The 27,649-nt window shown below is 40.0% G+C and overlaps 3 protein-coding genes across 3 annotated transcripts; 1 reads left to right on the top strand and 2 right to left on the bottom strand.

Annotated features, from left to right (window-relative positions):
* Positions 1 to 1,270: 1,270 nt before the first annotated feature.
* On the bottom strand, positions 1,271 to 6,718 carry tmem182a (transmembrane protein 182a). Its single transcript, XM_035676413.1, has 5 exons — positions 6,297 to 6,718; positions 4,836 to 4,959; positions 3,368 to 3,466; positions 3,128 to 3,265; positions 1,271 to 2,781 (listed from the first exon to the last, which is right to left on the bottom strand). The coding sequence occupies exons 1-5, from the start codon at positions 6,453 to 6,455 to the stop codon at positions 2,555 to 2,557; spliced, it is 747 nt and encodes a 248-aa protein (XP_035532306.1). The 5' UTR covers positions 6,456 to 6,718; the 3' UTR covers positions 1,271 to 2,554.
* A 1,646-nt stretch (positions 6,719 to 8,364) lies between these two features.
* mfsd9 (major facilitator superfamily domain containing 9) lies at positions 8,365 to 14,744 on the top strand. Its single transcript, XM_035676700.1, has 6 exons — positions 8,365 to 8,683; positions 9,951 to 10,038; positions 10,923 to 10,966; positions 11,976 to 12,105; positions 12,900 to 13,109; positions 13,197 to 14,744. The coding sequence occupies exons 1-6, from the start codon at positions 8,597 to 8,599 to the stop codon at positions 14,057 to 14,059; spliced, it is 1,422 nt and encodes a 473-aa protein (XP_035532593.1). The 5' UTR covers positions 8,365 to 8,596; the 3' UTR covers positions 14,060 to 14,744.
* A 213-nt stretch (positions 14,745 to 14,957) lies between these two features.
* On the bottom strand, positions 14,958 to 27,526 carry slc9a2 (solute carrier family 9 member 2). Its single transcript, XM_035676699.1, has 13 exons — positions 27,066 to 27,526; positions 26,697 to 26,911; positions 26,357 to 26,605; positions 23,641 to 23,891; positions 23,329 to 23,546; positions 23,023 to 23,222; positions 22,647 to 22,736; positions 22,495 to 22,565; positions 20,198 to 20,365; positions 19,975 to 20,077; positions 17,464 to 17,580; positions 17,091 to 17,178; positions 14,958 to 16,213 (listed from the first exon to the last, which is right to left on the bottom strand). The coding sequence occupies exons 1-13, from the start codon at positions 27,325 to 27,327 to the stop codon at positions 15,780 to 15,782; spliced, it is 2,466 nt and encodes an 821-aa protein (XP_035532592.1). The 5' UTR covers positions 27,328 to 27,526; the 3' UTR covers positions 14,958 to 15,779.
* Between the last annotated feature and the right edge of the window lie 123 nt (positions 27,527 to 27,649).

Consider the following 27,649-nt stretch of genomic DNA (forward strand, 5'->3'; position numbering starts at 1 on the left):
TGAGCACAGGTATTTGTTTAGGAATCTCTCGGTGGAAATTATACTCCATCTCCGGCGCTCCCTATCAACACACAATTATCATGGGCAATCATGCAGAACAGTGCTGAATTCAGCTGGGACTCTGATGACATTACTGACTGCAAGGCCCGGCTTCTCCTGGAGGTAGCCGGCCTGCTCCACACCTGCATTAAACCTTTCTCACTCCCTCTCTCTCTCTCTGTCTTTCTTGCTCTCTCTTCCTCCTCCCTCTCTCTCATCTTTCTCGTCCTCTCTCTCTCTCTCTCTCTTTCACACACTCTCCCTTGCATATGGAGATAAATTATTAAACTTTTTTTTTTTATCTTATTAGGAATTAATTTAAACCAAGAAGTCCAACACATAGGAAGTCTCTTTCCTAGGGGAGACTGGGCTGGTAGGACCACTCCAACCTGACAGGACAAATTCTGAGATCTTATCTCACAATTTATTTGCATCTGCCAACCTCTGTGCCTTCTTTTATCTTTTTTGACCTGCAATGGCTTACCTCAGTGTTGCTTCTCAAATGGTTGAGCTGCAGTTTGGTGCTGCTACTATCTCGGTGTGTGGACAGCAATTTGAAATTTGAGAAATTTGGAAGTGTGAATTTCCAACCTATAGTGTCTTCTGTAAAAGCAAAGTCAATCTCACAAAGTAATCAATGCCTTACTTTGTGTCGCTGCCTCCTGCATTCTGAGGCAAACCACAGATGCATTTCCCTATGTATGATAAGTACATTATAAAGCTCGAAAGGCAGAGTTGATACAGACACATGAGAATCGGCACAAGAGTCCATTCAGATCCTGATCAAATGCTCCATTCATGAGTGAAATTACCATCCGTCTGTCAGCCAAGGTGTGAATTCTTTCATCTACAGATCCTACCTCTGAAGTTGTGATTAAATGCATAACGCCACATACACTCCACATAGACTTGAGATAAGCAAAATAGGATTTCTGCTGCTCACAGTGCATTTTGATGTGTAAATGAACAGTGCCCTCTTGTGGTATTTTAGTGCATTTTTTCAGACCCTTTTTCACATAGTCAGTTTAGGTGTTCTCCTGATTGGTCAGGCTGTAAGCTGTGCCAACAATTTTGTATATGGAATAAATTGAGTATTGTTGCATCTTAAGAGCTTCTTTTTTTGTCAGTGTGCAGGGAATTTTTCTATCAAATAAGACCTGACACTATTTTTAGAAATGAGTGTAAATCCTTTCACAATCCTTTGAACTTGTTACAATAACAAAAAGATACATTTTATTCATCAAAGCTTGCCTTCTCCTCATCTTTTTATTGGCCAACAGATATGAAGTTTTGTCAGAATCTCACAACACACTTAACAACTCAAGGAAGAACCAGACTGGTGGTACAACTAAAACAAAAAACTCAACAACAGAACATAAACAGTTACATACACTCAACACAAAGTCAAACTGGAAAACATATGACCAAATAACAGCAGTTTCAGGCTATGTACAGAAATAGTAAAATAATACTGCAGAAAAAGCAGAAAAAATAAGCATGATACACTATGTAAAATATTAATATTTGATTATGTTACGGGATAAGTCTAATGATATTCCATATAATTCTTATTATAAACTAAAAAGACCAAAACCAACAATAAATGGATACTAAGTGTCTCTGTTACCAAAACATGATATAAATTATTTATCTGTGCCATAGAGCTCATTGAAAAAAATCTACCATTCACTCATCATTTGCTAAAAACCACAGTGCCCAGTCTCAAGAACTCATTTATCCTTTTTTTAAATGAAAGGTTACATTTGTGATCTGTTTGAAGAATAAAACTTCAGTGTAAATTAATGGTTTTGGACCTGAGTGTCACAATACAGATAAGATGGGGAAGTTAGAAAGTATCAGTTTTGATCTTTTCATTGGATTTGTGAACAGTGACAAAAATTATAACATATCGTCAACTGTACCCTGAACATTGACAGCAGAAATAGCTGCTGGCCAGGTGTTTATTCCAGAAACACTGACTTCGATTACTGTATATTGTGCCAACCCCTGCAACCCACAGAATATAAAACACATCATGCCACATTATAAGCTTTTTACTGTGAACTTTTGTATAAGAGTTTTAAAAACCGCTATACAAAGTCATACATACATTCCTAAGCATCAACTGCTGGTATGAATTTCATGAACATGAATCCTCACAACCTCAGACAAGATTCAAACAAAAGTGTTAAGCACCACAGGTATTTATACTGATCATGCTCGAAGAGAATTCCTCATATAGTCCACTAGCTCAATTGAATGTTGCTCAGGGTGGAGAGATTATGATGCCAAGCTCAACAATGGTTGTAATGTTTTTATCCTGGAACAAAATGCGGAAGACTGTCAGATCCTTTACACCACAGAGATGCCATATAGTATCTACAGAGTCCTGCTTTTACATGGCAGACAAAATTGGGAAATTATCAAATGTCTGGTGATAAAAAAATAAAAATACAGGAGGAAGAAAAACACTTCTCAAGCCCCCACTCTTCCTCTAACCTGCTGCTGGTTAGAGTTAGTGGTAATGAACCTTGATGGTTTGGCCAATGAGGAGGAAAAGAAAGCCGGCCAGGAGGCAGAAGAAGATGCCAACAGGGGCAAACATGAAGGACAGACCATAGTTGAAGGACAGCTGGAAGTCTGAACACAGTGCAGAGCGCTGGTGCTCTATGTAGGCTTCCATCACACCCAACACCTGCAGCCACAGTACGTACATCACCACCACACACAGCAGGACAAGACCTGGTGCAGAGAACAGGCAAAGAGACCACGATGATTGAAACACACTTTATATAAACCAAAGGCTCCAAAACAGGCTATAAATGAATATTTAACCAGTGGTGGGAGTAAGAGCACCAAGACAACAGTGTAAAAGTACATAATTACAAGTAAAAGTTCTGCATTTAAAATGTATAATCAGCTAAATACAATGAAGGTATCAACATTAAAACTAAACTTGAATTAAATCTACTTGTTCTGTGGAAAAATGCCATCTTCACTTCACAACTCAAGTGAAGTTCTAAATTGCATGTAAGTGTATTAGGTTACTTTCCACCACTGGATTTAACAATTTATTTCAAAGCCTCACCAGATGCCAGGAAGAGTCCGCCTCCTGCTTTATACAAGCGATGGCTGGCGAATGGAGCAGCACAGATGATGACGAACCCACCGAGCACAACAGCTGCCACACCAATGAGCATGAAGATGCTCCAGAATCCTCTGTAGACTGGAAAACAGAAAGTTGTATATACAGCCAGTAGATCACTGGAGAATATAAACTCTATCTGCACAAATAAAAGCAAATCTAAACAAATAAAGAGGCACTTACTTATGGCATAATCATAGTCTGTGGCATTGTGGGTCTGATGAGACACTGGGAATGGGTAGAGGTAGCCGTGCATGCACACTTTTGAGTGAGGCTGATTTGCTGGAGAGAGAAAGAATAAAGCAACACAGAAAATAAATGAGAATCTAATCGTACAAGTAAATAAACACAGGACATCACTTACGAATACAATATAATTATGAAGCAAACAACATAACAGTAGAGTTTTTGTCATAAAAACATCAGATATGAGCAATAAAGAGAATATTCTGTTTTTTACACATTGATGATTCACATTTCATTTGTCATTTCTAATTTTATTACTTTATAAGTTTGTAACTTATTTGTTTTGTCAGTTGCAGACTTTGACCGCTCTGTCCCTTTTTACTATCTAGTCTTTTATGGATTGGGAAATAAACTGAATTTGACAACAGAGTGACAAAAAAGTTGTGATCATTTTAGACTTTTTCTCTCATGTTTTTATATTCTCCCCTCGTCTCTCCTCCCTTTTCTTCCACCATGTGAAATACCACAGACCCTCACAAGGTCCTTTCAGTGCTGGAGGCTGTTTCTGACAATGACCAACCATTCAAAGTCCCCATCAGAAAATAGACGACGCACAATCACCTGACCAACGACCAGAATAACATCACATGGCACAGCATCTAAACAGTCACATGAGAGGCTTTCTACCACTGGGGCGACATACAAGTTTTATTGACACAATAACAGCGAACCAGAAGCTGACATTTTTTCTGCAGCGGAGTTACAGTGCTGCGGTGGTTTCCTGCACTCACCAGTGATTGGCTTCAGAGGACAGAGAATAGGATCATTTAAGAGAAATTATAAAGAACATTTGTCTTCCTTTTTATTTGTATCTTAAATGGTTTTAATCAGTAGACCTACTCTATACTTAACCCTAATGTTCATACTTAGTACTATTTTATTATCTTGATACCTGATTTAATTTGGTAGGAAGTGTTAATTGCTTGATAAGTATGAGTTTGAACTGATGATGGATTAGGTGTAGCGCATGAACACCATGGATTTTCATCAGCTCTCTATATCTGTGATTGGAGTTGACAGTACTTTTTACAGTATCTCTCAAATACCAAACCATCCTTTTTGGATTCCTGTCAACATTTCCTTGTCTGTGAATTACTTTTTGTTTACATAAAGCCCATAAAACATAATATGTTTCCTTATTTGGAGTAACAGCAATACTCTATGGGAATAATTTTCTGTACTTAGTAGTTTACTTAGCAGTTTGTAGCAAAAGGAAGGATTACCACTTCAATAATTTTCTCCACTGGCTTTTAATGAGGAGAAAATAAACAAAATAGTTAAAGTAAAATAAATTAGTTGATTTTGTTTGATTACAAAGCATTGGAAAAGATGAGAAAGTTAAGCCAAAGCCAATAAAGCACAAGGGTTAGCCACTGGAACAACACCATGTGTCTGTCTCACTTACTGAACCACAGCTTCCACAGCAGGTTTTCATCACCTGCGCTGCCTCCAAATGAACACCTCCAGAAAAAACCCTCGTGGTACAGAGTGATATCACTAATGTCCTCCTGCACCACCACATCTCCACGCTGAAAGAATGGATAAAAAAAGATTAATTACTTATCACTAAACATATTCTGACTATGAAAAGTCTGTACAAAATAGGGTTTGTATTTGCATCATTATGCATGCACTTCATGTTATCTGTTGATGTAATCAAAGGCTGGGAGAAGTCTCAAGATCATGTGTGGCAGGTGTGCAGCATGTTGCCACAGTGGCACAGAGCAGCTGCTAAGTCAGGTCAAGGATTGAGCTGAGCAAGCACCTCTAACCTCGTACAGGTTTGGTTTGGTCGCATGTGAGTGAGTGTGCAGGCCAAGGGTGTTCCCATTCAGGAAACACTCATCACTGGTTGTAACTATTTTTGCACGTGAGCAAAAAGAGGCATCCTAAATTGCCTGTTATGTCATCCATAAAATACCTCAGAGTACCAAAGTGTATTTTATTTTGAAATCAACCTTTTAAGACCTTGTTGAACGATTGCATTGCTGGTTTGTTTTTTTAAAAATCAGATAGAAAAGACACCTATTAATACTGTAGGACAGTGCCTCCCAGCATGAGGGTCAGGAACCCCACTTAGACTGATACTAAACCTGTGATGTAGTGTCACAGAGAGAGAAACTGCCTTGTTTGAAGGTGACAGAAGCCTAAAAAGGTTGAAAAACAGCGCTATAGGATGCTGACACTCCTACTAAACTGTGCACTTTTCACACCTTATATATTATGTAATATAATGGATAATACTTGTCCAGAATTATGGTTGATTAAATGGTAAATTCTTGCATTGCATTACAGTATGTACTACGTACTTTGGTTTTATTGTGGTGATATCATGTCTCAGTTCCAGTATCAGTGCCCACTATGAAAAGTTAGGTATGTTCCAGTCGGTGATATTTAATACAGTACCACTGGGACTACTGGTATTTGTATTTCTATCATTGGGGCACATGGTACAGGCTATGTCTCAATCACTGCATAGCTGCACACACGCTACATTAAACAGTGTCTGGTTACATGAAGACGTCATGCAGGGATGCCTCTCCACCCTACGGTTCATCTAAGAGAATGATAGGAACAACTGATCACAGTTTCCAATTTAAAAAGACTTTGATTCTAGTTTAAAGGTCCACCATTAAACACTTGTAAGTATTTTATTGTGGGGATATAGAGTGCCGCTTCACAATACACATAATACACTTAACAATAATAGAATCACTGGGATTATTTCTTCTCTTACAGCCAGGGCACCTAACTTAAGTTCCTGGGGTTATAGCATTTTTTACCTATAAACACATGATAACTATTAACTAACTAACAACTAACTATCTTCTGAGCCTCTATGATCTGCTGCTGTTTGAACACCCACCTCTATGGTCACACCACCTGGGCCAACAGATCCGTCAGGGTTTGGGTGGCAACTCTCTGAAACCAGCAGCCAGTAATCAGTTCCAAACGAGAGGAGGATGAACACAGCTGCCAACGCCCCAAAGAGCCCAGCGAAAAACAACGCCACGCTAAGCTTCATGGTCCAGGATTGACTCAGCTACTGGATGCCCACACTCAGTCTAACTTTCCCCTCCAACTACAGCAAGTGCATGTGACAAGCAGAGGCAGAAACTCCTCTTGCACTGTAGTACATCCACTGAATAAGATGGGTTTCCAGCTGGTTTATCAGGGGTTACTGGGTTTTGACTCCTCTCCTGTCCCTCTGTCCGTGTTATGGGAGGACAAGGTTGAGCACATGACTCCTCTGGGCCCTGCTGGGGTCTGCACACAGCCCCCACCCTCCCAGCATACCACCCCCTGGGCTATTTTGGGGGGTCTGATTGAAGGCGGCTGCTCCTCTCCACTGTGGGGTTGAGTGTGTGCAGCAGTTGGAGAGTGTGAAGGGAGGGGATCAACGCAGAAATAACCGGTGGCAACTGGACACCCACCGTATGCACGGGAATGTCAGGGCAGGGTGAGACTGAAAGGACAGAAGAAGAGTAAAGTATCCCACAACACCCAGCTCAAAGCTTCTAAACAGACCCGTAAACAGACCCGTAAATAGACCCACACACACACACACATCAGTATCATTTCCTGTAAATGGGTGTGATGAAAATTACTGTAACAGCACCTATAATTTTTGGGGATTTTCAGTTGTATCACACTCAATGATCATAGACTTTAATTAGCAATTATCAACTGAAGCTTTATAAACAGATAAATTAGTAATTATAGAAATTATGTTTAAAATAAAACGTGTGGCCTTTTAGCCGTTACTGTAACTGGTGTCACATAAATGGCAGTTTTCTTACTTGAAGTGTGTCTAGTTATTTATTTAGTCTTCCATCAATACATGTTTTAAGTATAATCTGAAACAAATCGGATTTTGTGGTTAGTAACAGTCAGTGTGAGTTGAGGGAACATCTGCTTTATTAGCATCCAAGGGGCATATTTAGCAGGGAACCTACATGTAGACACTGGCAAATTTACACACCGATGTGACCCAGGACCACCCTCAGCCAGAGACACCCCACCCACATCCACTGCTAGCTTTTTAACCTTGAAGATAAAAATGTAATGTGTAATATAAAAACACAGAATTAATCTGAGTTATTCTGTGAGCATTCAACATATCGGTACTAAAAAGTGTGACAAATATATTTGTTGTTAGAATTAGAAAACTGTACTTCCTCATATTCAGTGGCCCCACAACCCCGGATCTTATTTCTCAGCACCATGCAAGGTGGTAAACAGAAAATGAAAGACTGCTGGTTAACTGTTCAGGAAGCTCAGGAAGTAACCACCCTTTAAAATAAATTGGATCATAGCTACAGGTTCTTATTCTTAAGTCTTACTGTATGTTTATGATATATGATATTTATTAATATCTTTTAAGAATAATTTCAAAGTGAGTCATTCTAAGAAAGAGGTTATCAAAGTCTCAATGACACAATTTCCTACAATTTCTTGTCTAAACTAATTATAAATTAAGTAAAGAAGTTGTGGTAGTGATTGTACTACTGTTTAAATGGAATATAACTGTAGAAATGCCTCAGTTTGTCCAGCAGGTGGTGTAAAAGTAGCAATCAAACAAAACTCTCAGTTAGTATAAATGATAAAGCTGAAAACAAAATTCATATGTGAACAATGTGAATTATAAGTGCCTTTATTTATTTTTGTATTATGTATTTATTATTTATTGCTTTGTTTAGGATTTTTAAAATGTGTTGAGTGAGCAGGTATTTTGGTGTTTGCTACTATAGTATAAGGCCTTCGGTATACAAGTATCTAAGAGTGCTGCAATATATACAAATATATGTAACACAAAAAAACAACAAAAACAAATAAATGCTATTCACTTCCGTGACGTCAGCGGACGATACCAACTGTGAGCGCAGCCGCGGGGGAGTCAGACCAGACAACCGGGCAGGTCATCACCTGAGAACTCAACCGCGACTCGAACAGTCAGCTTCATCGGAGGCCGTACACCGACCGCTGGTCTTAACAATTCAGCTCCTTTCATACATGTCGCATTTGTGCGGAAGGTTTAAAGCGAGCAGTTTATCTCCCCCCCTGTGAGTCGGAGCTCCGCCAGGACGCGTTTTCTGTTTGGATCATTTACAGTAGAGCGGATGAGCGCTTCCGCCTTGGCTATAGCCGTGCTGTCACAGCGGGAGGATGAACAACCAGAGATGTAGCACTTTATTTCAGAAACCAAGAGGACGGACGAGCATTATTCAATGTATCTATGTGGTGGGCTTCATGGTGAGTAGCTAACCGAGGTTTGACGGTGCCGCTTTCAGCAGGGAGGGGACTGTTATTTCATGCTTTCGTAACTCAAAGGTGAGGTAAAAATGAAACCCAAAACATTGCACAAGTCAGATTTTAGAGATGTGCTTCGAGTGTCTTCGGGGTGATTGTTGGATGTAATACTGTTCATTTCAAAACACAGGTCTTAAAAGTGTCTTAAATGTTACCCTTGCACTGACACCTTAAACCCTCACCTGTCACAGGCTCCCTACCTGCAGAAAGATAATAAAACTTTAATGTAACTCTGATATCTGCAGTCACTTTTTTTCAAATCTGCAATAGCTACTGTACTATAAAACATTATATAGTACAGTTCAATGTATATTTAAAATATACAAGTATATAAAGGGCCAGTAGAAACTCAGAATGCGGGGGGAATTGTTTTCTTCTTAAAGAAAGAGCCTATCTAATCTGCAAGTACTCCTTTCTGACCACTAAACGTAAAAACAAAGTAATGTGATCTATGCATACAAATATATTTTGTGTGTCTGGGTATTTTGAAATGTCACCCTAAATGAATTAGGTGTGTAGCTACTAAATAAGGGAGCTGTTATAGAAGGTGGCAGGTTGTTTTGACACCCCTGAGTGTGTTGAGGGTCACCTCTTCAAAGCATCACTGTCAGTAAAACATGTTGCAACGTGGGCTTGTTCTTCCTTGAATTTAATGCTGTAACCCCGTATTAGATATCTCATAGTTTATATACAAGCAATCCTGTGTGATCGTAAAGACGATGGGACTCCAGCGCTGACCTGCAGTCATGCTTCAGAGAACTAACTTTACATCTCGAGCTGCATAGCTGGCTAATGATCATCTAATTAAAGGTGACTAAAAGAAAGCAGGCATCTCCCATTTTTGGCAGGGGGAGCAGACACAAACTGCTGGGGACAGTAATGCTTCTGAAAGTTAAGCAATTAGTGTAATGAGTTGTGGTAGAACACTGTATGAAATGCTGTGTGACTTCAATCAAGAATTTGGCAAGATCTGCTCCCATTTCAGCAATGCAGATCAACAGGATGAGCGCTGACTTTCTGCAACTGCTGCAACCACCACTAAACTCTCAGTGTTTGAACACTCGACACTGGCTTTACATTTATCTGATCCTATGTGTCGTTTTGTTCAGAAGTTTATGGTGCGATGAGATCCTGATAATGACAGCTGGATACCTCTGGGCTCATTCCTGCTCCTCTTTCTTTCTGCTTCACATCCTTTTGTTTTCTTTAGGACTTGTTTGGGGTGAGCATGATCATCCCGCTGCTGAGCCATCATGTGAAAGCTCTTGGAGCAAGTCCCACTGTGGCTGGGATCGTAGGTAAGATATGTCTACTGCACACAGTAATGTGTTTAACTTACATTGTAGGATGTGTACTGCAGGGTCAGCCCTTAGAGTGGATGTCTAATTAGGCAGCAAACTGATAAGCTCTGAAAAGTCTTTAAACCACATGACCAACCAAATAACGATCTTAGAGGGTTAACGCAGACATAAAGGTAATTAATCTATAGTTTTATAAAGTATTATAAACAACTGCTAACAAATCATTTGCAATAACAAAGTAAAACGCACTGTCACAGTGTGTTTGACAGTAAATATTAGAGCTGAAACGATAAGTTCATGAATGATTCAATTAGTCAACCAAATACAGAAAAGTTGTGTTGGTTGGTTGCTTTGGTGTTTTCCTCCTTTGCATGTGTTTTGTCTATTTGTATGTGTTTTTCATAAGTTCTCAGCTCCCAACAAGAAATTCAAATATGTCATCTTGGGCTGTAAGAAAGTGTGATTCACATTTTGTAACATTTTCTGTCATGTTACAAAGTAAACGATTAATAAATTAGCTAAAAATAAGATAAATTCATGATAGAAAATAATAATTTGTTGCAGCCCTCGTAAATATAATGTTAAAAATGTGCCTTAAAGTTTCAGTTAGATTTCAGTTACTGTGTGTGTGTAATGAGAAATAATGTCCAACCCCTGTGCTGTAATTTTTGTTTCCTTATTACATATGACTAACACATTAGATGGTGTTAAGTGACAGTTAAGTCACAACAGTACTTTGGCATCTTGTACTGTTAAAAGATTTAAATACTTTTTTGTCAGCATCGTCTTAGCTTTATATGAGGTTCAGTGGAACCCGCTTGGTGTCTGCTCTGTGCTTTATATTACAAATATGAATTAAAACAAATATGAAACTGTTGCAGGGTCGACATATGGGATCTTACAGCTCTTCTCAAGCACAATAGTTGTAAGTATTGATTTTGTTTATCTCTAAAAAAACGAACTATGTAAAGTCTGTCTCTGCCTCTAACGTCTCTTCAGCCTCTCCTGCTTGACAAGGCACGCTCACAGTTAGCGGCCAAAATGGTTGCATTCCATGTCATCTCCGGTATTTCATGAAAACAATAAACACTGTCTGTTTCAGGTTGGTTGTGGTCGCACAATACACCCAGTCTCTGCACATTCACACACACACAAGCTTCTTCACATTAGCCACAGATATCACTCCTTTTACATGGAAATTATAATTTTTTTAACCTTTTAACACCCCCTGACTGGACACTGAGGAGCTGTTTTATCAGTGAAGTAACCTTTGGATGTTAAATGAAAAATCAAAGCCTTTGTGATGAAACCATGTCCAAACTGTTAATAAGTCTAAAAAAGACACAGTACTCTACAATAAGCACTGCATCTGACACAAGATTCTCAGCTTTCCATGTCTCTCTCCTGCCGCCCACAGCTCCTGTAATTGGTTTAATTCTCAGGGGTCATGCGACAAATTAAACAGATAAGGACTCGTCTGTTGGTTCCTGCGTGCAGACCAGCTGAATCCTGATAAACGCAGGGATACGTGAACAGCCGGGTCTCTATGATAATCCCACCAGGCTACATCCAGAACACAGCAAACTCAATTGGTCCTTATTTCATTATTTCATCAGATGTGTGTGTGTATGTGTGTGTGTATGTGTGTGTGTGAGAGAGAGAGATGGAGAGAGAGAGAGAGAGAGACAGGGTGAGAATCTAATAAAGACTTGTATAACTGCTTCAGCTGCTTGGATGACAGGAAATCCAGGGTTTTGGGATTTCTGTTACATTAGTATTTCCATACGTATGTATGGAGGTACTATTCTCTGCTGTCTCTATTTGTTGATATGATTGATGTTTCAAACGATTGTACAAAATATCTTTTACAGAATGGGAAATTTGGTTTGATTCGTGTTTGTGGTTGTGCGTCACTTCCTGTGTGTGATTGGCAGGGCAGCTGGAGTGATGTGGTGGGACGGCGGTACTCTCTGCTGACCTGTCTGCTGCTGAGTGCTATAGGCTACGGCCTGCTCGGGATGTCCACCAGCATCGCTTTGTTTGTCCTCGCACGGATACCTGTCGGTAAGTCAAGTCATATTAGGAAAAGCACATGTCTAAACAATCAAATTAATGACGGCTGAATTCGATTTAACTGCTTCACTTTCAGTGCTAGCTCACTGTCATGACTTCCTTGGATTTTTAAAGGTCCAGTGTTGAACATTTAGGAGGATATATTATCAGAAATGGAATATAATAATCATAAGCTTGTTTTCATTAGTGTATAATCATCTAAAAATAGGAATCGTTGTGTTTTTGTTACTTTAGATTGAGAAGTTTTTATCTACAGAGGGAACTGGTCCTCCTCTGAGGAGTCTGTCATTTTGAACCAGTAGCTCAAAATGGACAAACCAAATGCTGGAGGGTGAAGCAAGGGCATAGATGTGACTCAGCGACTGTCAAAAAACACCCATTGACATCAATAGATCTGTATTTTCACATTATTTGTTCCTCATATATTGGCTTAACAGCTTGTAGCTTAAACCAAGTGTCTTTCCAATTTTACAAAAGGGACGAAAAAGAATATTGACCCCATTGTCTCACAATATGTATTTGTAATCTCTAAAAAAATAGATTAAATAATTTGGCTTAATTTTCTTTTTGGGGTTAACATCTCATTCCAGTACCAAAAAACATTCCTGATCACTCTTTTTTTCGCTCTTGTAAAAAAAGTAAAAAATGTAATTATGGCAGGTGGTATGAGACTTTATATGACATAACAAAATTATCATAACTTGCACAAAGCTGCCACCTTATTCTTAAAAGCCAGATCACTCAGCTTCTTACTATCACTGTTTGTTGACTGTTTTTTGTCTCAGGGCTGTTCAAGCACTCCCTGTCCATCTGCAGAGCCCTGCTGTCTGACCTGGTGTCTGAGTCAGAGCGCCCTCTGGTGATGGGACACTTCAATGCAGCCTCCAGTGTTGGCTTCATCCTGGGTCCGGTGGTGGGTGGCTACCTCACGGAGCATGAAGGTGGCTTTTATACCTCCTCTTTTACCTGTGCAGCCATCTTCATTATTAATGCAGGTTGGTAGAAACTGGAGAGAAACAACTCATTTAATAGAGCCCCCTTTTTTAAAATATGTGTCTAACATTATGTGTATATCGTTCCAGGGCTGGTATGGATGCTACCATGGAGCGAGACGCTAATTCACCGTAATGAAACTAACGCCAGCAACAACGCAAGTAAAGGTTGTCATGATAACAACTGCAGTAAGTCTGTTCTCAATGGCTCTCATGCAAATAGTCACCACCCAGTGTTGGCTGCAGAGAATGATCCAGGCTCCAGAGCGGCAGGGAGTCACCGAGGTGGTCTCAGGTGGAGGGAGTTCTCTCTGCTCCAGCCTGCCTGGAGACAGCTGTCTTCAGTGGGCTCCAAGATCCACATGGTGGCCTCTTCTGACATGTGGGACCTCTTCCTGGTGCGTCTTCTGATGGCCATAGCTATCATGCTTTACTACAGTAACTTCTCTCTGGCAATGGAGGAGCGTTTCTCACTTAAACCAAAGGTGACAGGTTATCTGATCAGCTATAGCAGCACCTTAGGGGCCCTTGCTGGGTTCTTGGTGGGGCCGGTCACCCAGCTGTATGGGAATAATATGCCTGCTCTGCTCCTTCACTCCACAGTTCTCACCTGTTCACTAATTTTACTCTATGCTGCCGCGCCCAGTGTGTGGCAGGTGCTGCTCACCTCCACCTTCTTTGCCATTTCCACCACTATTGGACGGACATGCATCACAGATCTGGAGCTGCAGAGAGGAGGGGTCCAGGCCAGTGGGACTCTGATTGGAGCCGGGCAGTCAGTCACAGCTGTTGGTCGAGTCCTGGCCCCTCTTCTCTCTGGTCTGGCCCAGGAGTTCAGCCCTTGTGGTCCCCCCAGTCTGGGAGTGATCCTTGCTCTTGCGGCTGTAGGTTTACTGCTCATCAGGATCCCCAAATGGGACGGGAGAGGGATGACAAAAACAGCCAAACTCTGAGTAACTGGATGAATTTAGAATTTATGAAAATCAATGCAAATCTACCACACAGAGACGTGCTCTTATTTGTTGGCCAGCTGTGATGATGTCCAGCAGACTCATAGTGGGAGCGATGTTTCCTGCTCAAAATGCCAAATGTGTCCGCAGATGTGACTGCACCACAGGGTCAAAATGGCTCGTCACCACCAGCACTGCAGTCCTTCTCTCAGGAAGCATCAAGCGCAGCATCGAGTGTGAAGTAAGGGCTGGGAAGTTTCATCTGCTTCCCCCTGCGCTGAAGTTTAATCGTACAGAAACATGTGGGCCTTGTTTTGGCACATACTACTTGGGAAAGCTTTGCTGGAAACAATTCACACTTTAATGTTATTTTCTAACCACTGCATTGTCCAGAGTCAGCCTGGTGATGATAATGATGTTGATGATGATGTTCACTACAAGTCAAAATCACTTTTACTGCTTTATCAAAATACAATAACAAGATGATCCTCCTTTTACATTCCAGGCAGTTATGCTTCAGACATTCATAAATGAGCTATAGTTGCTGTGGGGAAATCACGCTACCTGACTGTCCCAAAGTAGATCAGACTGTTAAGTAATAATAATAATAATTAACACTTTTTACCTCAAAGCCAGTTGTTTCACCTAATGCACTGCATCGGAAATTCTTCCTTCCGCGTTATATGAGCAAATGTTTGCTCTAGTGTCTGACTCTTGAGTTTTATATTGAAATATTTGCTAATTTATCTTAGGATATGTTTAAATGGAGACTTAAAGACATTGTGAGTTATAACTGTATACTGAGCACCACTGTTAAAATCCCAAATGATATAAATGTATGTAAAGAAGTTGGTGAATCCATGAAGTACATGCCAGATTCATGTCACAAGGAATAAACAAAGTTTACGCCAGTCGACGTTGTTTTGAATTTGTATATACAACACTGAATTCAATGCTGCAGTTTAGATGTTGCATTCAACTCTGTCATACATGCTGTACATACTTCTCATCTTCTCTTCCTCTGTGGGCGGTGTCATCTTTATAAACCTGTATTGTATCCATGGTCTAATTGAGGATGCTTAAAAAACAGCTTTTAACAATGTAGAAAATGTATTGCAGAAAGAAAAAAATGAAGTGGGCCGAGATTTGTGAGGTCCATCAGTGTAACAGACATACAAAAGGCTTACAGATAGTCAGGAGTACTCTATACTGCACAGCAATAAGTCCTCATCTTAAACTAATATGGCCTATATCAATCATACATCTGTCACACACAAAAGGCAATAACATACAAAAAAGTATAGTATTTACATGTAAGGACAAAGAAATAATCACTCAAAATAAAATAGTTTAAATTAGATTGTCTTTAAACATTTAGAAAAAAGTACAAGATAAAAAGTACTTAAAATCACATTGATGTCAACGGTTGAAATAGAATTGGCAGAATGACTCACTGTTGCCATTTCATATACAGTTCCTTCACTACAGTGCACTGTGCTTCTGATGTGGCTGACACCTCTGACTTCAAGATATTACTCTCTAGCCTGGTTCATTTTGGAGGTTGGTTCACCTCTAATAAGAAATAAATGGACCTCCAGTTTTCATGTACTCTGCCTTTTTGTGTTATTAATAGACAGTTTTATGTAGAGACCCTGGAGCGGCTTGAGATCCTGAGATTCAGTCTGTGGCAGGCCAGCTGCTCTCTCAAAGCCCAGGCACACTTTTACTTCCTCTTCGGGTTCCACTGAGGCCGTCTGAGCAGGGGGTTTTGTGCTGTGCTGTCTTGGGGTTCGGCTGCCCAGGCTGGAGTTGGAGACGAAGGCTGCTGCTGCTGCTGTTCCTCCTCTTCTGCTGTTGCTTCATGATGCCCATTTCTGAAGTTATCAGCTGAACTGCTGTCATTGTCAATGGAGGGGGGGAATTGACGGCGAGGAGCAGGTATGCGGGCATTGCTGGAGGAGGAGTTTGTTCTGGACATGCCATGCCCCATCCGGCCTCTCTCCCCTGTGCTTTCATCCAGCACGTCAACAGAGGGCGCCTCTTTTAGAGTGTCCAACCTGTGTAGAGGCATCATAGCTCTGGAGGAGGAGCGCCCAGGCTGCTGAAAACGAGAACGTCTGGAGGGGTAGGCCACCTCTGACATTGTTTCCTGATCATCTGGGACAGGAGAGGAGAGTGGTAAAATTGTAAAGAAACCATTAACTGGATTGAATAATTCCATCAAACCACATTATATTTTATACAGTTGCGTGTACATAACACTTGAATGGTCCTTGATGAATGAGGAAATAAATGTGGTTTTAACCGTTAAACCTCACTGACCTGCGGGTGGCTCAGTCATTCCAAACATATGTTGTGCAGCCAAACATTGTTCAAACTTACATAACTTTATTTATATGAAACGCTGATGGAGAGCTAAAAGTTCCCAAAAGTACAGCTTTGATCTAAATGTTAACTTCAGCATGCCAACCTGCTCACATTGACAATGCTAACATGCTGATATTTAGCAAATATAATGTTTATCATGTTCACCATCTTAGTCTTGCATGACAATACTACATGTCAACTACTGTTTTGATAATTAGCACTACAAAGTACAGCTGAGGCTGATGGGAATGTCATTAGTTTTGCATGGTCAAATAGAAAATCTGAACTTAGGTGACACCAAAGAGAAGTCAGGGGATCAAATCAAAAAATCTTCTCTTGGGGGGACATGAATGTTTATATTAAATGTAATTAAAATCAATGTGAAATGTTTTTTTATACATTTCAGTCTTGAACAAAATTTCACAGTAATCCATCCAGTACTTGTTGAGATATTTCAGTCTGGACCAAAGTGGTGGATCAACTGATGGACTGCTAGAATGGCTAAAGAAGTCCAGTCTTTGAATATTTCCATCTCTGTAGCTAGCCGATACATAAATAAAAACCTGAGCAAGTTCCATTCATTGAAACAGGCAGTGAGATAAAGTCAAAGGCTTTATCTACATAAAGGGAAGTAAAAGGGGAAGGTTGGATGTTAAGGGTAGTTTACCTGTGTAGCTCAGCCTTTTGGGAGGAAATTTTGAGTCCAGACTTTTCCCAGCAGGAAGAGAGAAGTACTTATGAGATTTGGGCACCACCTGAGAATAACATGGGAATGAAAAAACAGAACGATAAGAAAAAGAAGGCCAAGAGAGAAAAAGGAGAATGATGAATAAGGGATGGGATAAAGAAAGGGAACCTTATGTTAGATAATTAACCTGCTTCTAATGAGGTTCAATTATGCTCTCACTTACATACTTTCACTAAAAGACTGAGATATATAGTATATATATAGTAAATATATAGTAATACCAAAAGTTAATTTCAAATACATAATAATAATAATAATAATAATACATAATAATTAGAGTTTTCCTGCTTACCGATGACTGAAAGCTGCCAGGTCGGAGGCTTCGCCGGATGCTGGCATGTCGTCTGATCAGTATCTCTTTTGACTGGCTGTCATTTGGAAGGGCATGCTTATTTGTGTATGCCACCGTCTGGTTACAAAAAAACAAAATGGCACAAGATACAACATTACACCCACACACGCAATATCACACAGCAGTAGGACAGTGGATCCTAACCTCGGGGTCGGGACCCTCACTAGGGGTCGCCAAAGCCTCACAGGAGGTCACAGGGCCTTTTTGTAAAATATATGGTAAACCTACTGTATATCTCAGCATTTGATTAATTTTTGTGAAGAAAACTAAATGAAATTGTTATTTTTAAAGTTAAGATTATTATTTTGCATATAAAAAGGCAAGTAAGACCTGAATTCAAGCTACTTTCACAGATCCTTTACTCTGCTAAACAGCCTAACCAGAGCTCATAGAACAATGAGAAAAAAAAAAAACACTGAATATGCCAAAAAAGGAAACCAATTAAGTATGTAGAATAAATTTTCTTTTCTTTTAAATACAAAATACTGACAGAATTGTATAAAGTTCCCTAAGAATATCAGGAAAACTTCATCTAATACAATATTCACAGGAAATAATCTGCTTAAAATTCATCCAAGTTGCTCGTTTTTCCTTTTTTTTTGTGTTCAGTATTTGGGTTAAACAAAGTGTTATTTTAATAATAATTAATTAATATAATTAGTTCATAGGTTACGTACTGTTATTGTTATATACTGAATATAATAGGAAATATCCATAAAACATGTCACTTAGTCGTGGCTTTTAGTTCAGCCAATAATAGAAAAAGATACCTTAAGATAAAAGGGTGGAAACAACTTCACTCAGGGATGCTTCCCGCTCACAGACTGCACCATTTTGGAATACGTCCTTCCGTAATAAAGTCAGGCTACAGGTGGCCACAATGCCTCAACCTTTAGGTCAATAACATCCACTGACTGTGGAGGCGACAAAGGCTGAGACAAACAGACAGTTAAGATGCTTTGAGAGGAGACAACATTCTTTACAGCTCAGATTACTCAACCAAAACTAGCCACACCTGTTTGAGCCACAAGGGTCTGTGTCTGTATTTGGACTCTCTAGTTGCCACACTAACTTCCTCCATGCACATACCCATCACCGTCAACATAGTTCTCTCTGTCTTTTAGTTAGGGCTAAAACAAACATAACCGCCTATCAAACACTCCCAACGTTGCCATTGTGCTTTAGAGAAATGTTTCATATCAACAAAATGCTCTTATCTACTTCATGAGAGGGCAACATGGTCAGAGAATGGGAACCGGTTTCATGTTCTCTTCTGTTAAAACTGTCAAATAAATAAAAAGACACTAGGCAACACTGTACAAATGCAACAATTCGTGATACGAGTGTTAAAAGGGAACAAAGTGCTCAAGATGTCAAAAAAAAGCTCATGTTAAAACAAATACCACCACAGTCAGAAGGTGACGCAGCGTTTGAGTGAGAGACAGACCTGTAAATATGTGAAGGGACTTGAAAAAAGGGGCTATTAAGATAATCAGACAATCCATCTACCCAAGAACAGAAGCACATGCTCCCTATTTGTCGACACATCAAAGCGCCTCTGTGCGCTTTCTGAAAGGGTGATGTCATTTTACTAATGGAAAAGTACTGCCGGCCACAGTCTGTGGTCATGCAAAACAGCACTGAGTTTCAGTGCTTGGAGTAATCACATAATTGTGTAATAAGGCGTCACTGAAAATCTATCCCAGTTTCCAGTTTCCATAAAACTGAATTTAAAATGATGCCTGTTCGCCATTGCCGATGAGATACGAGCGTGTCCAACAAACTGAGAAGAATCTGATGCGTTATGTGGTTTCATTTTAGAAGTTGGAACATTTTCAGCTATGTAAAGGAACACATGTGAGACTGGGCTGCTGTTGTTAGTCTAAGACAAACAAGAGTTCACATTTCAGACCACTGTATCTACTGTAAGCAGCTAAAGGTTTACTACTACAACAGCTAAATGCATGAAGACTGGAGATCTCTTCCTTTACTCAATCAGACAGTGCCACGTGGTTGTAACTCCTGTATAACGTCTGTGTTTGATGTAGTGGTAACTGCGGCCAATACGACAATGTAAAAATACTCTTACATGTAAACACATAGAAGTATTATCACCAAAATGTACTTAAAGTAACAACAGCAGTTGTTTTGCACCACAGGTTTAATCTTAAATAATGCTTATCATACGTTGGTTTTCATTTAAAATTCTAATCTGTTACAACACCTGTCAGATATATTGAGTAAAATATGAAATTTTGTAAAAATGACAATATTTCCCTATGACATATTGTGAATTAGAAATAGCATAAAATGAATATAGTCAAGTAAAGTACAAATACCTCAAAACTGTACTGAAATATGGTACTTGAATAAAGTTACTTTCCACTTGATGCATGATAAAAGAAATAAAGGTAAAAAAAAATGCAGAATGATGATTATTGAATATCTCACCCGTTGCCTGATCTTGTACATGTTCTTGGACAGGATGTCATGCATGCTCTTCAGGTCACCAGCCAGGAACTTCTTAGGTTTACCAGAGTTTTTCTTTTCTTCACTAAAAGACAAATAAAAACAGATATTAAGAGAAAACTAATGATTTTCTCTACCCCTTTGATCTGAACAGGGGGTGATGTGATAGTGAGACAAACAGAGAGACAGGATAAAGATTTCATACTAGAGAGAGACGATAGATGGAGCAGCAATGATGTCTCCAGACACCGTGTCCAGGATCTCCATGGCGTTCTGCAGTTCTAGCTTCTTATACAGCGCCACAATACTGGACTCAGCCCGGTTGTCTCGGATCAGGATCCTCCGCAAGATTCGATTGTTGAACTTCATAAACCTGACGTGGAGAGAAAGGGGATTGCAGTGATTAGTTTAAAATTAAATTAGGACAGGGACACTTTATTTTGTAGTGTTGGATCTGTGCTGCAGTAAATTTGATTTGAACTGACGCAATAATTATGAGGTTTGAAGTAATGATGGTTAAAGAATGAGGTTGGTGTTATTCTACATCTTTCTTATTGCCAACAAATCCCCTGAAAAGGTTAAAACCAACCATGTGTTTGTCATAAATAAACATGTCAGCCAGTGCAGCAGTGTGGCTCACTGATGTCTTTTTAATGGCTTGGACTACAAAGGAGCTCTATGACACACAGAGGAATAAAATAAATCAGACTTTGACTACACAAACAATACCTATTAATGGGATAAATTCATTGTTGTTTTTGGTGTTTTATTGGATTTGTACTGTAACACTAGGCTAGTCCTTTTAAGTGCTGACACTCAACTTTAGTTTGAAAGTTATACATCAAACAAAGACTGTAACAATTTATACGCAGATCACTCATTTTAGAGCACAGAATGTAAGTTAAAAACGTCATTATTTATTAATAATAATTTATAATTATTTATAATATATATAATATGTTTGCAAACAGATTTTATATTATCATATATATTATCATATATATTATCATATATATTATAATATATATATATATATATATATTATCATATATATATTATAATATATATATATATATATGATAATATAAAATCTGTTTGCAAACATATTTGTTCAAGTGCAAGTTTTGATTTTAATTTTCATTAATTAATTCAAAAAATTGTCTCCTAACTTTATTTATGGCCATTTTATTTTGTTGACATGTTGGTGCATACAGTTTATCACCTTTGATTTTAGTTTAATATATAGTACATAGTATTCTAGTTACAAGTTACTAATACACTGTGTACCATTCTTGTAATTCTGCTTCTGTCACACTTTACCTGATTGGGATAAATTATGTTATTTTTATTTTTTTGCAGGTGGTGACAGGCCAAAGTCTCTGACTCACATCCATGTCACTTATCTTCCCATCTGACACATCACAGGTATTGCTCTGTCATGTTGTCATGTGATCAGTGGCATCAAAAAAAAAAAAAAGAAAGCCAAAACACAATCCAAATACTTTCTGCCCTGTATGTTACTATGTCGTGTTCTGACTCGTTGAATCAAACTTAAAATCTGCATTCTGACATTTCAGGAACCTGTCTGACGAGACAAGTATGAAGAGTGTCAAAAAAGCCACAAGAAGAGAAGGAACACAGGAGAGTCAAAAGAGGTAAAGGAAGAAGTGAAAGCAGTGGAGGCGTGGAGGAGTGTGCAGTCCCATTTAAAAATAAATATGTACAATATAAAATATTTATATAAAAGTATTCTATCTTTACAAATTGTTTACATCACACCCGACTATGGGCACTATAATTCAGAATTCACTACTGTAAATGTTTTGTGTATGTTTAGTTTGCACCCCATTCACACTGTGTTCTTATACTACATGTATTTCAATAACATCTATGCTATATGGTACTAAGTTTGTATACAGTATATGAAGCTTGGGTTTAATCACAAAATAGTGAAGAAATCAACGTTTTAAAAACAATTACCTAAAAAAGAGAAGCTGAAGGAGTTGAAAGAAAAAAAATGTTTTACCCAAAAAATAGCACCACAACAAAAAACTAGTAACATAATGCATTAATGTAAAGCAAATGTATAAAGTAGCATACTTGACATGTACTAGATGTGAGTGTAAAAGATTCAAAAGAGGCTATGAGGAACATTTTACAGCTTTAGGAAGAAAAAAATATGAGTGTCACTGGCTGCTGATGGCGGAAGCTGAACACGACTCCAGAGTCTAATTGGCTGTCAACATTCCCACACAGTCCTGCAGTGAACAATAGCATTGTCGAACAAAACCACAAAGAGGGAATCTGAGAGCAGGTCAACTAAAACTGACACCTTTCTTCCAGTTTCACAGCAGATTTTCTCTCTTTAAACTTTAAGCAACAGAGTAGTTAAAGATGAAGTGAGTAATGTGTACACTAATGACTGTAAATAAGCAATATGTGCTCAATAAAAGCTTTTTGTTGAGCAGAAAGAACAGACAGGAGGAAATAGAAAGTTCTTACTTGTCTTTCCAGTAGAAGTGGCTCCACTGTCCGCAGAGGTCCTCTATGCCGGCGATGGTGTGCTCCATGAGCTGAGTGCAAAGTGAGGCCTGTTAACACTGTCTGCTATATATAAATATACCGTCTGCCACAATCACAATCTGTTTGCATACCCTGCAGTGAACCTCCACATTGATGGTGTCCAGATTGCGGTTGGTTCTTCGGACGTTGATGTACTCGATCAAAGGTCGAATACTGATACCCTGTGGAGAAAATAAAGAATGATCACAGATTCAGTAAAACCTAGAAAAACATTAGAAGACTGATCATGCATGAGATGATCAAACTTCACATATTGGAGTTGTAGACAGTAGACCAACTTTTCCGATTATAGTTGTAAAGATTAAAATTGTCTGTTTCAAGACTACAATAAAAGCTTTTTCTATTTTATTCTACTACCAAGACAAAACACTGATACATATCACACTAATATGAGTTAGAAAGACAAATAGTTCACAGCAAACGACTGTGTAAAATGTTTTCTCTCACCTGAAGAAAGACAGTGAAGAGGATGACAGCAATGGTGGCAGTGACAAAGAGCTGCTTGCGGCCGATGTTATCAGGAAGAGTGAAGACCAAGGCAAATGAAATTGCACCTCGCAGGCCGCCATAGGCCAGACCAAATTGATCTTTCAGGTTAAAAGGGATGGTGCGAAAAGGATTAATGATCTGAGTCAGCACCAAGACACCTGGGAAGGGAGGAAATTATGTTATTTTGTATCCTGTGACCAGACCGTGATTAAACAAAACCTGACCTCTAACATGACCCAGGCACCCCCCTTGCCCTCTCCTTACCCAGCCCTCTCCATATAAAAGCAAACAGCAATGTGAACATGATGTAGCCCCAGTTCCACTCATGTTCCGTTGTTATTGTGACGACCCCCAGGAAGAAGAAGATGAGTGTCTCGGAGATGGAGCCAAGCATCTTGACCACGTGGCGAATGGTTGTGCAGGAACGCTGGGAAACATTTTCCTCCACGTAGTACTTCATGGTGAGGGCGCAGGTCACAATGCTGCAGCGAAACAAAAAACACAGGCTTTTGCTGTATTCCTGCAGCGTTGCCATTCAAATATTTGCACCTGGTAAAATTTGAAAAATTTACTCACGCCATGATCGACGAGATGGCGAAGAGCTCGGCCACCAGATAGGCCAGGTAGCTGTACATGAATATGAAGAGCGGCTCTATTTCTCGGACCTTGGAGGTGAATCTCGTGGTGAAGGCGGCCACGAAGCCAAACAGGATACCGAAGCCCATCCCACCGAGCCCGACCACGAAGAACCTCGCCACCCCAAGGAAAACATCCACTGGCTCCGCAACCGGCAACTCCGCCACAAAGTTGAACATGTTGTACAACACCTGAAAACATGTTCAAAGACATACTGAAACTGAAGTCTTTTTATGTGCAGCTTTGCATACACATCCCTGTGAGAGGTCATGGGTGGTGTCAGGGGCTGCCACCTCTAATGACACACCTGCAGATAACAGTGATTTATTGAAATATTTACTCAACACTGTTTGCAATTTGATAATCGACATTTCACCAAGCACGCTGAATGACTCACGGAAAAGGAGCATTTGCCAGAGCAACCAGCTTTGTTCCTTTTCCTCCCGTTCTGCCAGCAGTACACCTCTGACAATGAACAAGGGCAACTTTTTAATTCAATCTTGCTGTCGTTTTCATGGCAATGTGGCTGATTAAAATCTGCTCTCTGGATGCACAAAATCATTAAAAGTGAGTATTCAGAGAAAGAAAGAAGGCAAGGACAGGACAGGACACCATGCATGGAGCCCATTTAACATTTTCTCTAAGGGGCTCAGAGACAATCGCTCAGCCACAGTTTAACTCAGAGATAATTGTGGCATCTCACTGGGACGAAGAAAAGGTTTTAATGTTTACTAGCAAGCGGTTACTATGTAGAATAAAGGTTCCCAGCAACAAAACGAACTGTGTTGACAACGTCTTCAATACACGTAGTACATGGCTTGTTTGAAGCATGTGGCTGGTGATATTTAATATTTTGATTCTTTGTCAACAAATCCCATGAAAAGACCAAAACCAATCAACAGACCTGTCTGTCTCAATACTTTCCCAGAAGAGTCTAATGCACTGAACAAATTAATAGCTAAATTATTATCTGGGCTCTGTAATTTTATTTTTGGGGACTAGTTCAGTTACAGGTTTGTTGGGCTAGTGAGTGTTAACAGAATGTTCATGTCTTTTAATCAATTTTGAACAACAATGATGTGCTGCTGTATTGCACAGAGGACAACACTTATTAGTAGGATCAATTCATTGTTTCATTCTATGGGATTTGTTGTTAAGAAGAAGAATACAAAATATCACCAGACTTATTCTAACAGGGTTAACTAGCCTTGGAAAGATCAGAAACAAACAGGAGCTTTTTTTTTCTTCCTTTTTTTTTTTAATCATTTATCAAAAGCAGATCTGTGTGTTAGAGTGAGGCGGCAACAATTCCCAGTTTTAAATTTGCATATCATAGAGGATACAGAGAATAATTGGGCTCTCACAAGTGAACTGGTTCCTCTCCACCATCTGGGCTCCTACGACTGACACCACCTTTCACCTAACTATTGACTGCAGTGCTCCTCGGAAGTATTTGTACTTTTGGCAACTATTATAACATCTTGTTTGATGGGCGCAATTCTGCAACACAGAGTTCTCTGTACAGACCACACCTTGGCTTTCCCAGTCTCCCGAGTAAATGTTTGTCTTCACTTTTTAGCTCCGCTACTGTGTACTAAACAAAAGGTTCACCACACCAAAGGTAAGAGCAGGGGTGGGTGAGTGGGAGGGCGTGTTTGAGAACAATAAAAAAAAGAAGGTGAGGGGGGAAATTCGAGCATGAACTACCTTAAGTCATGTTTCAGACTATGATGTGTGCGTGTATGTGTGTGTGATAACTCCTCCCATGCAGCCAAATGTAACAGTGACCTCAGAAACAGGTTTGGCGACATCTGAATAAACAGGCTCCCAAAACGAACACAGCTCAGATCTGTGGACATCTGTAGATCTGTGTTTTTATGTCCCTAACAACATTCCCTCACTTCCATTTATGAGTGATTTATCTGTTCAGCAATCTTGCCAGTGCACAGACGTTTCCCTCCCACACATTATGTTCTCATACATGCATACTAACCCAGAAGAGAGAGTGAACTAATTGTACAGTATCTGCAGAAACCTGAGCTGAGCCTTTAGAGAAAGAATAGAAAAGCTTCAGACAACACGATACTGGATCTGCCATTTCATATAATAGCGGTCTTGACATTAAGGGTCCATGCTGGGTCTTAAATGGTAGGCGGAGTTACAATAGTCCAGTGTGAATAGTAATAATGTTTAGAGCAAAATACTGACCGTACGTGCCCATATTTGACATATGATCTTTATGGGATCCATATTGATCAGTAAATTTTTTATTTTATTTTTTTTTTTTAATTGTGTTGTGGTGTTAGATTACAATTTGTACCCACACCAGTTGCAGAACTTTTCCAATTATTATTTCCCTCTGTATATGTAAGGGGCCCACTGGCATGCTGGGCCCCTGAGTGCACCCTTAAGGTGTATATGGTCACTGAAATACATCCCATTATCCCAGGAAAGAAAACACATAAAGAACCGTTTGTAATGGCACCATGCTCATTACTCAGCATGTTTTCATAATAAGCAGTAGCCCAGAGGTATCCAAAGCAGGCCAGCGTGTTGCAGCAAGTCTCAACTCAGTGTAAAGGGCACTTCTAAGCATAACAAATGTACTGCTAACCTGCACAAATTCAAACACACTTTCACAGTCTCCATCACTTACCACAGTGACAGCATCATTGAAGAGGCATTCCCCAAACACCACAATGTAGAGCTGCTCGTTGACAGACACGTCCTCAAACACGCTCAGCACAGCCACGGGGTCCACGGCCGAAATGATGGTGGCAAACAGCAGGTTCTCCTGCAGGTTGATGTCCTGCACTCCAAACGCCTCAATCTGACAGATGGCAAACAGAGACATGCCAATGCCGATGCTGTTCCACAGAGTCCCCACTACTGCAAACCACAACACCTGCAACAGAAACAGAGAGGGAAACGTCTAATTGCTCTTTATATGAGAACAACAGGTTGAATCTGGTTCAGGAAGTGGATTTGTAACCGACCGTGCCAATGTTCTCGAAGAAAGGCCTGGTGGGCATGAAGTAGCCCGATTCCAGGACGATGGGGGGCAGCATGTAGAGGAAGAAGACATTGCTGCTGAGCACAGCGGGGGGCTCCTCATGGACAGAGTGCATGATGCCACCCACAATCAGACCAATGCTTATCAGAAGGCAGGACTCGGGCACCCAGATGGTGATTTTGTGGTATACATGGAAACCTGAGAGAGGTAACTTTAGTTTAAAAACAAGAACAGGGCTGTGAAAGAAGCAAAGAATTTACCTGCACCCTCTATGAAAGGGCCACATCTATTACCTTAACCCATCTCTGTGTCTATACAGTCACCAGTTCGAATTTATGTTGCTGTTACTCACCAATTTTTGCGAATGAAGCCAGCAGCACCCAAAGAGTGATTTCAAATGGGATCTGTATTCTTGGGTAATCCATTGTAAACACTGGTAAATTTGCCTTTTCCTCGTCTGGAAAGGCCTGGGGGCCATCGGGCTCAACCGGGGGGATAATCGTGACACCGCCGGTCGGTTTCGGAGGGATTTCTCCTCTGGAGCCATATAGAAGGCTTAACAATATAAAAACAACGAGTAACACTTCTGTCCGTCTGGATATGCGTAAATCCATTGTGCACAAAAAACCACAGCCCTCACACGGTAATCCAATCTGATGTGAGTATCAATCACGAGATAAAAAAAACTCGAACAAACTCCTCTAAGAGTTGTCAGGTTTAATCTTCTCGCATGTTCTCACTGCACCATCTTCTCAGCACTCTCCTGCAGTGATGCCTGAATTAACTTCTGAGGGTTGTGCGATCCGGGCTCCTTCAAACTGACGGACAACACACCTGTGGTTTACCTGCAGCGCGTCCACGAGTTCCGATACAGGCTGGGCGCGGCCCCGAGCGCCGCTCTGATTGGGTGCCACCTGAAGCAGATAGAAAGGGTGG

The sequence above is a fragment of the Morone saxatilis genome, unplaced genomic scaffold (genome assembly GCF_004916995.1).
Source record: "Morone saxatilis isolate NCDOM2014 unplaced genomic scaffold, NCSU_SB_2.0 Contig5, whole genome shotgun sequence".
In the NCBI taxonomy this organism is placed as follows: Eukaryota; Metazoa; Chordata; class Actinopteri; family Moronidae; genus Morone; species Morone saxatilis.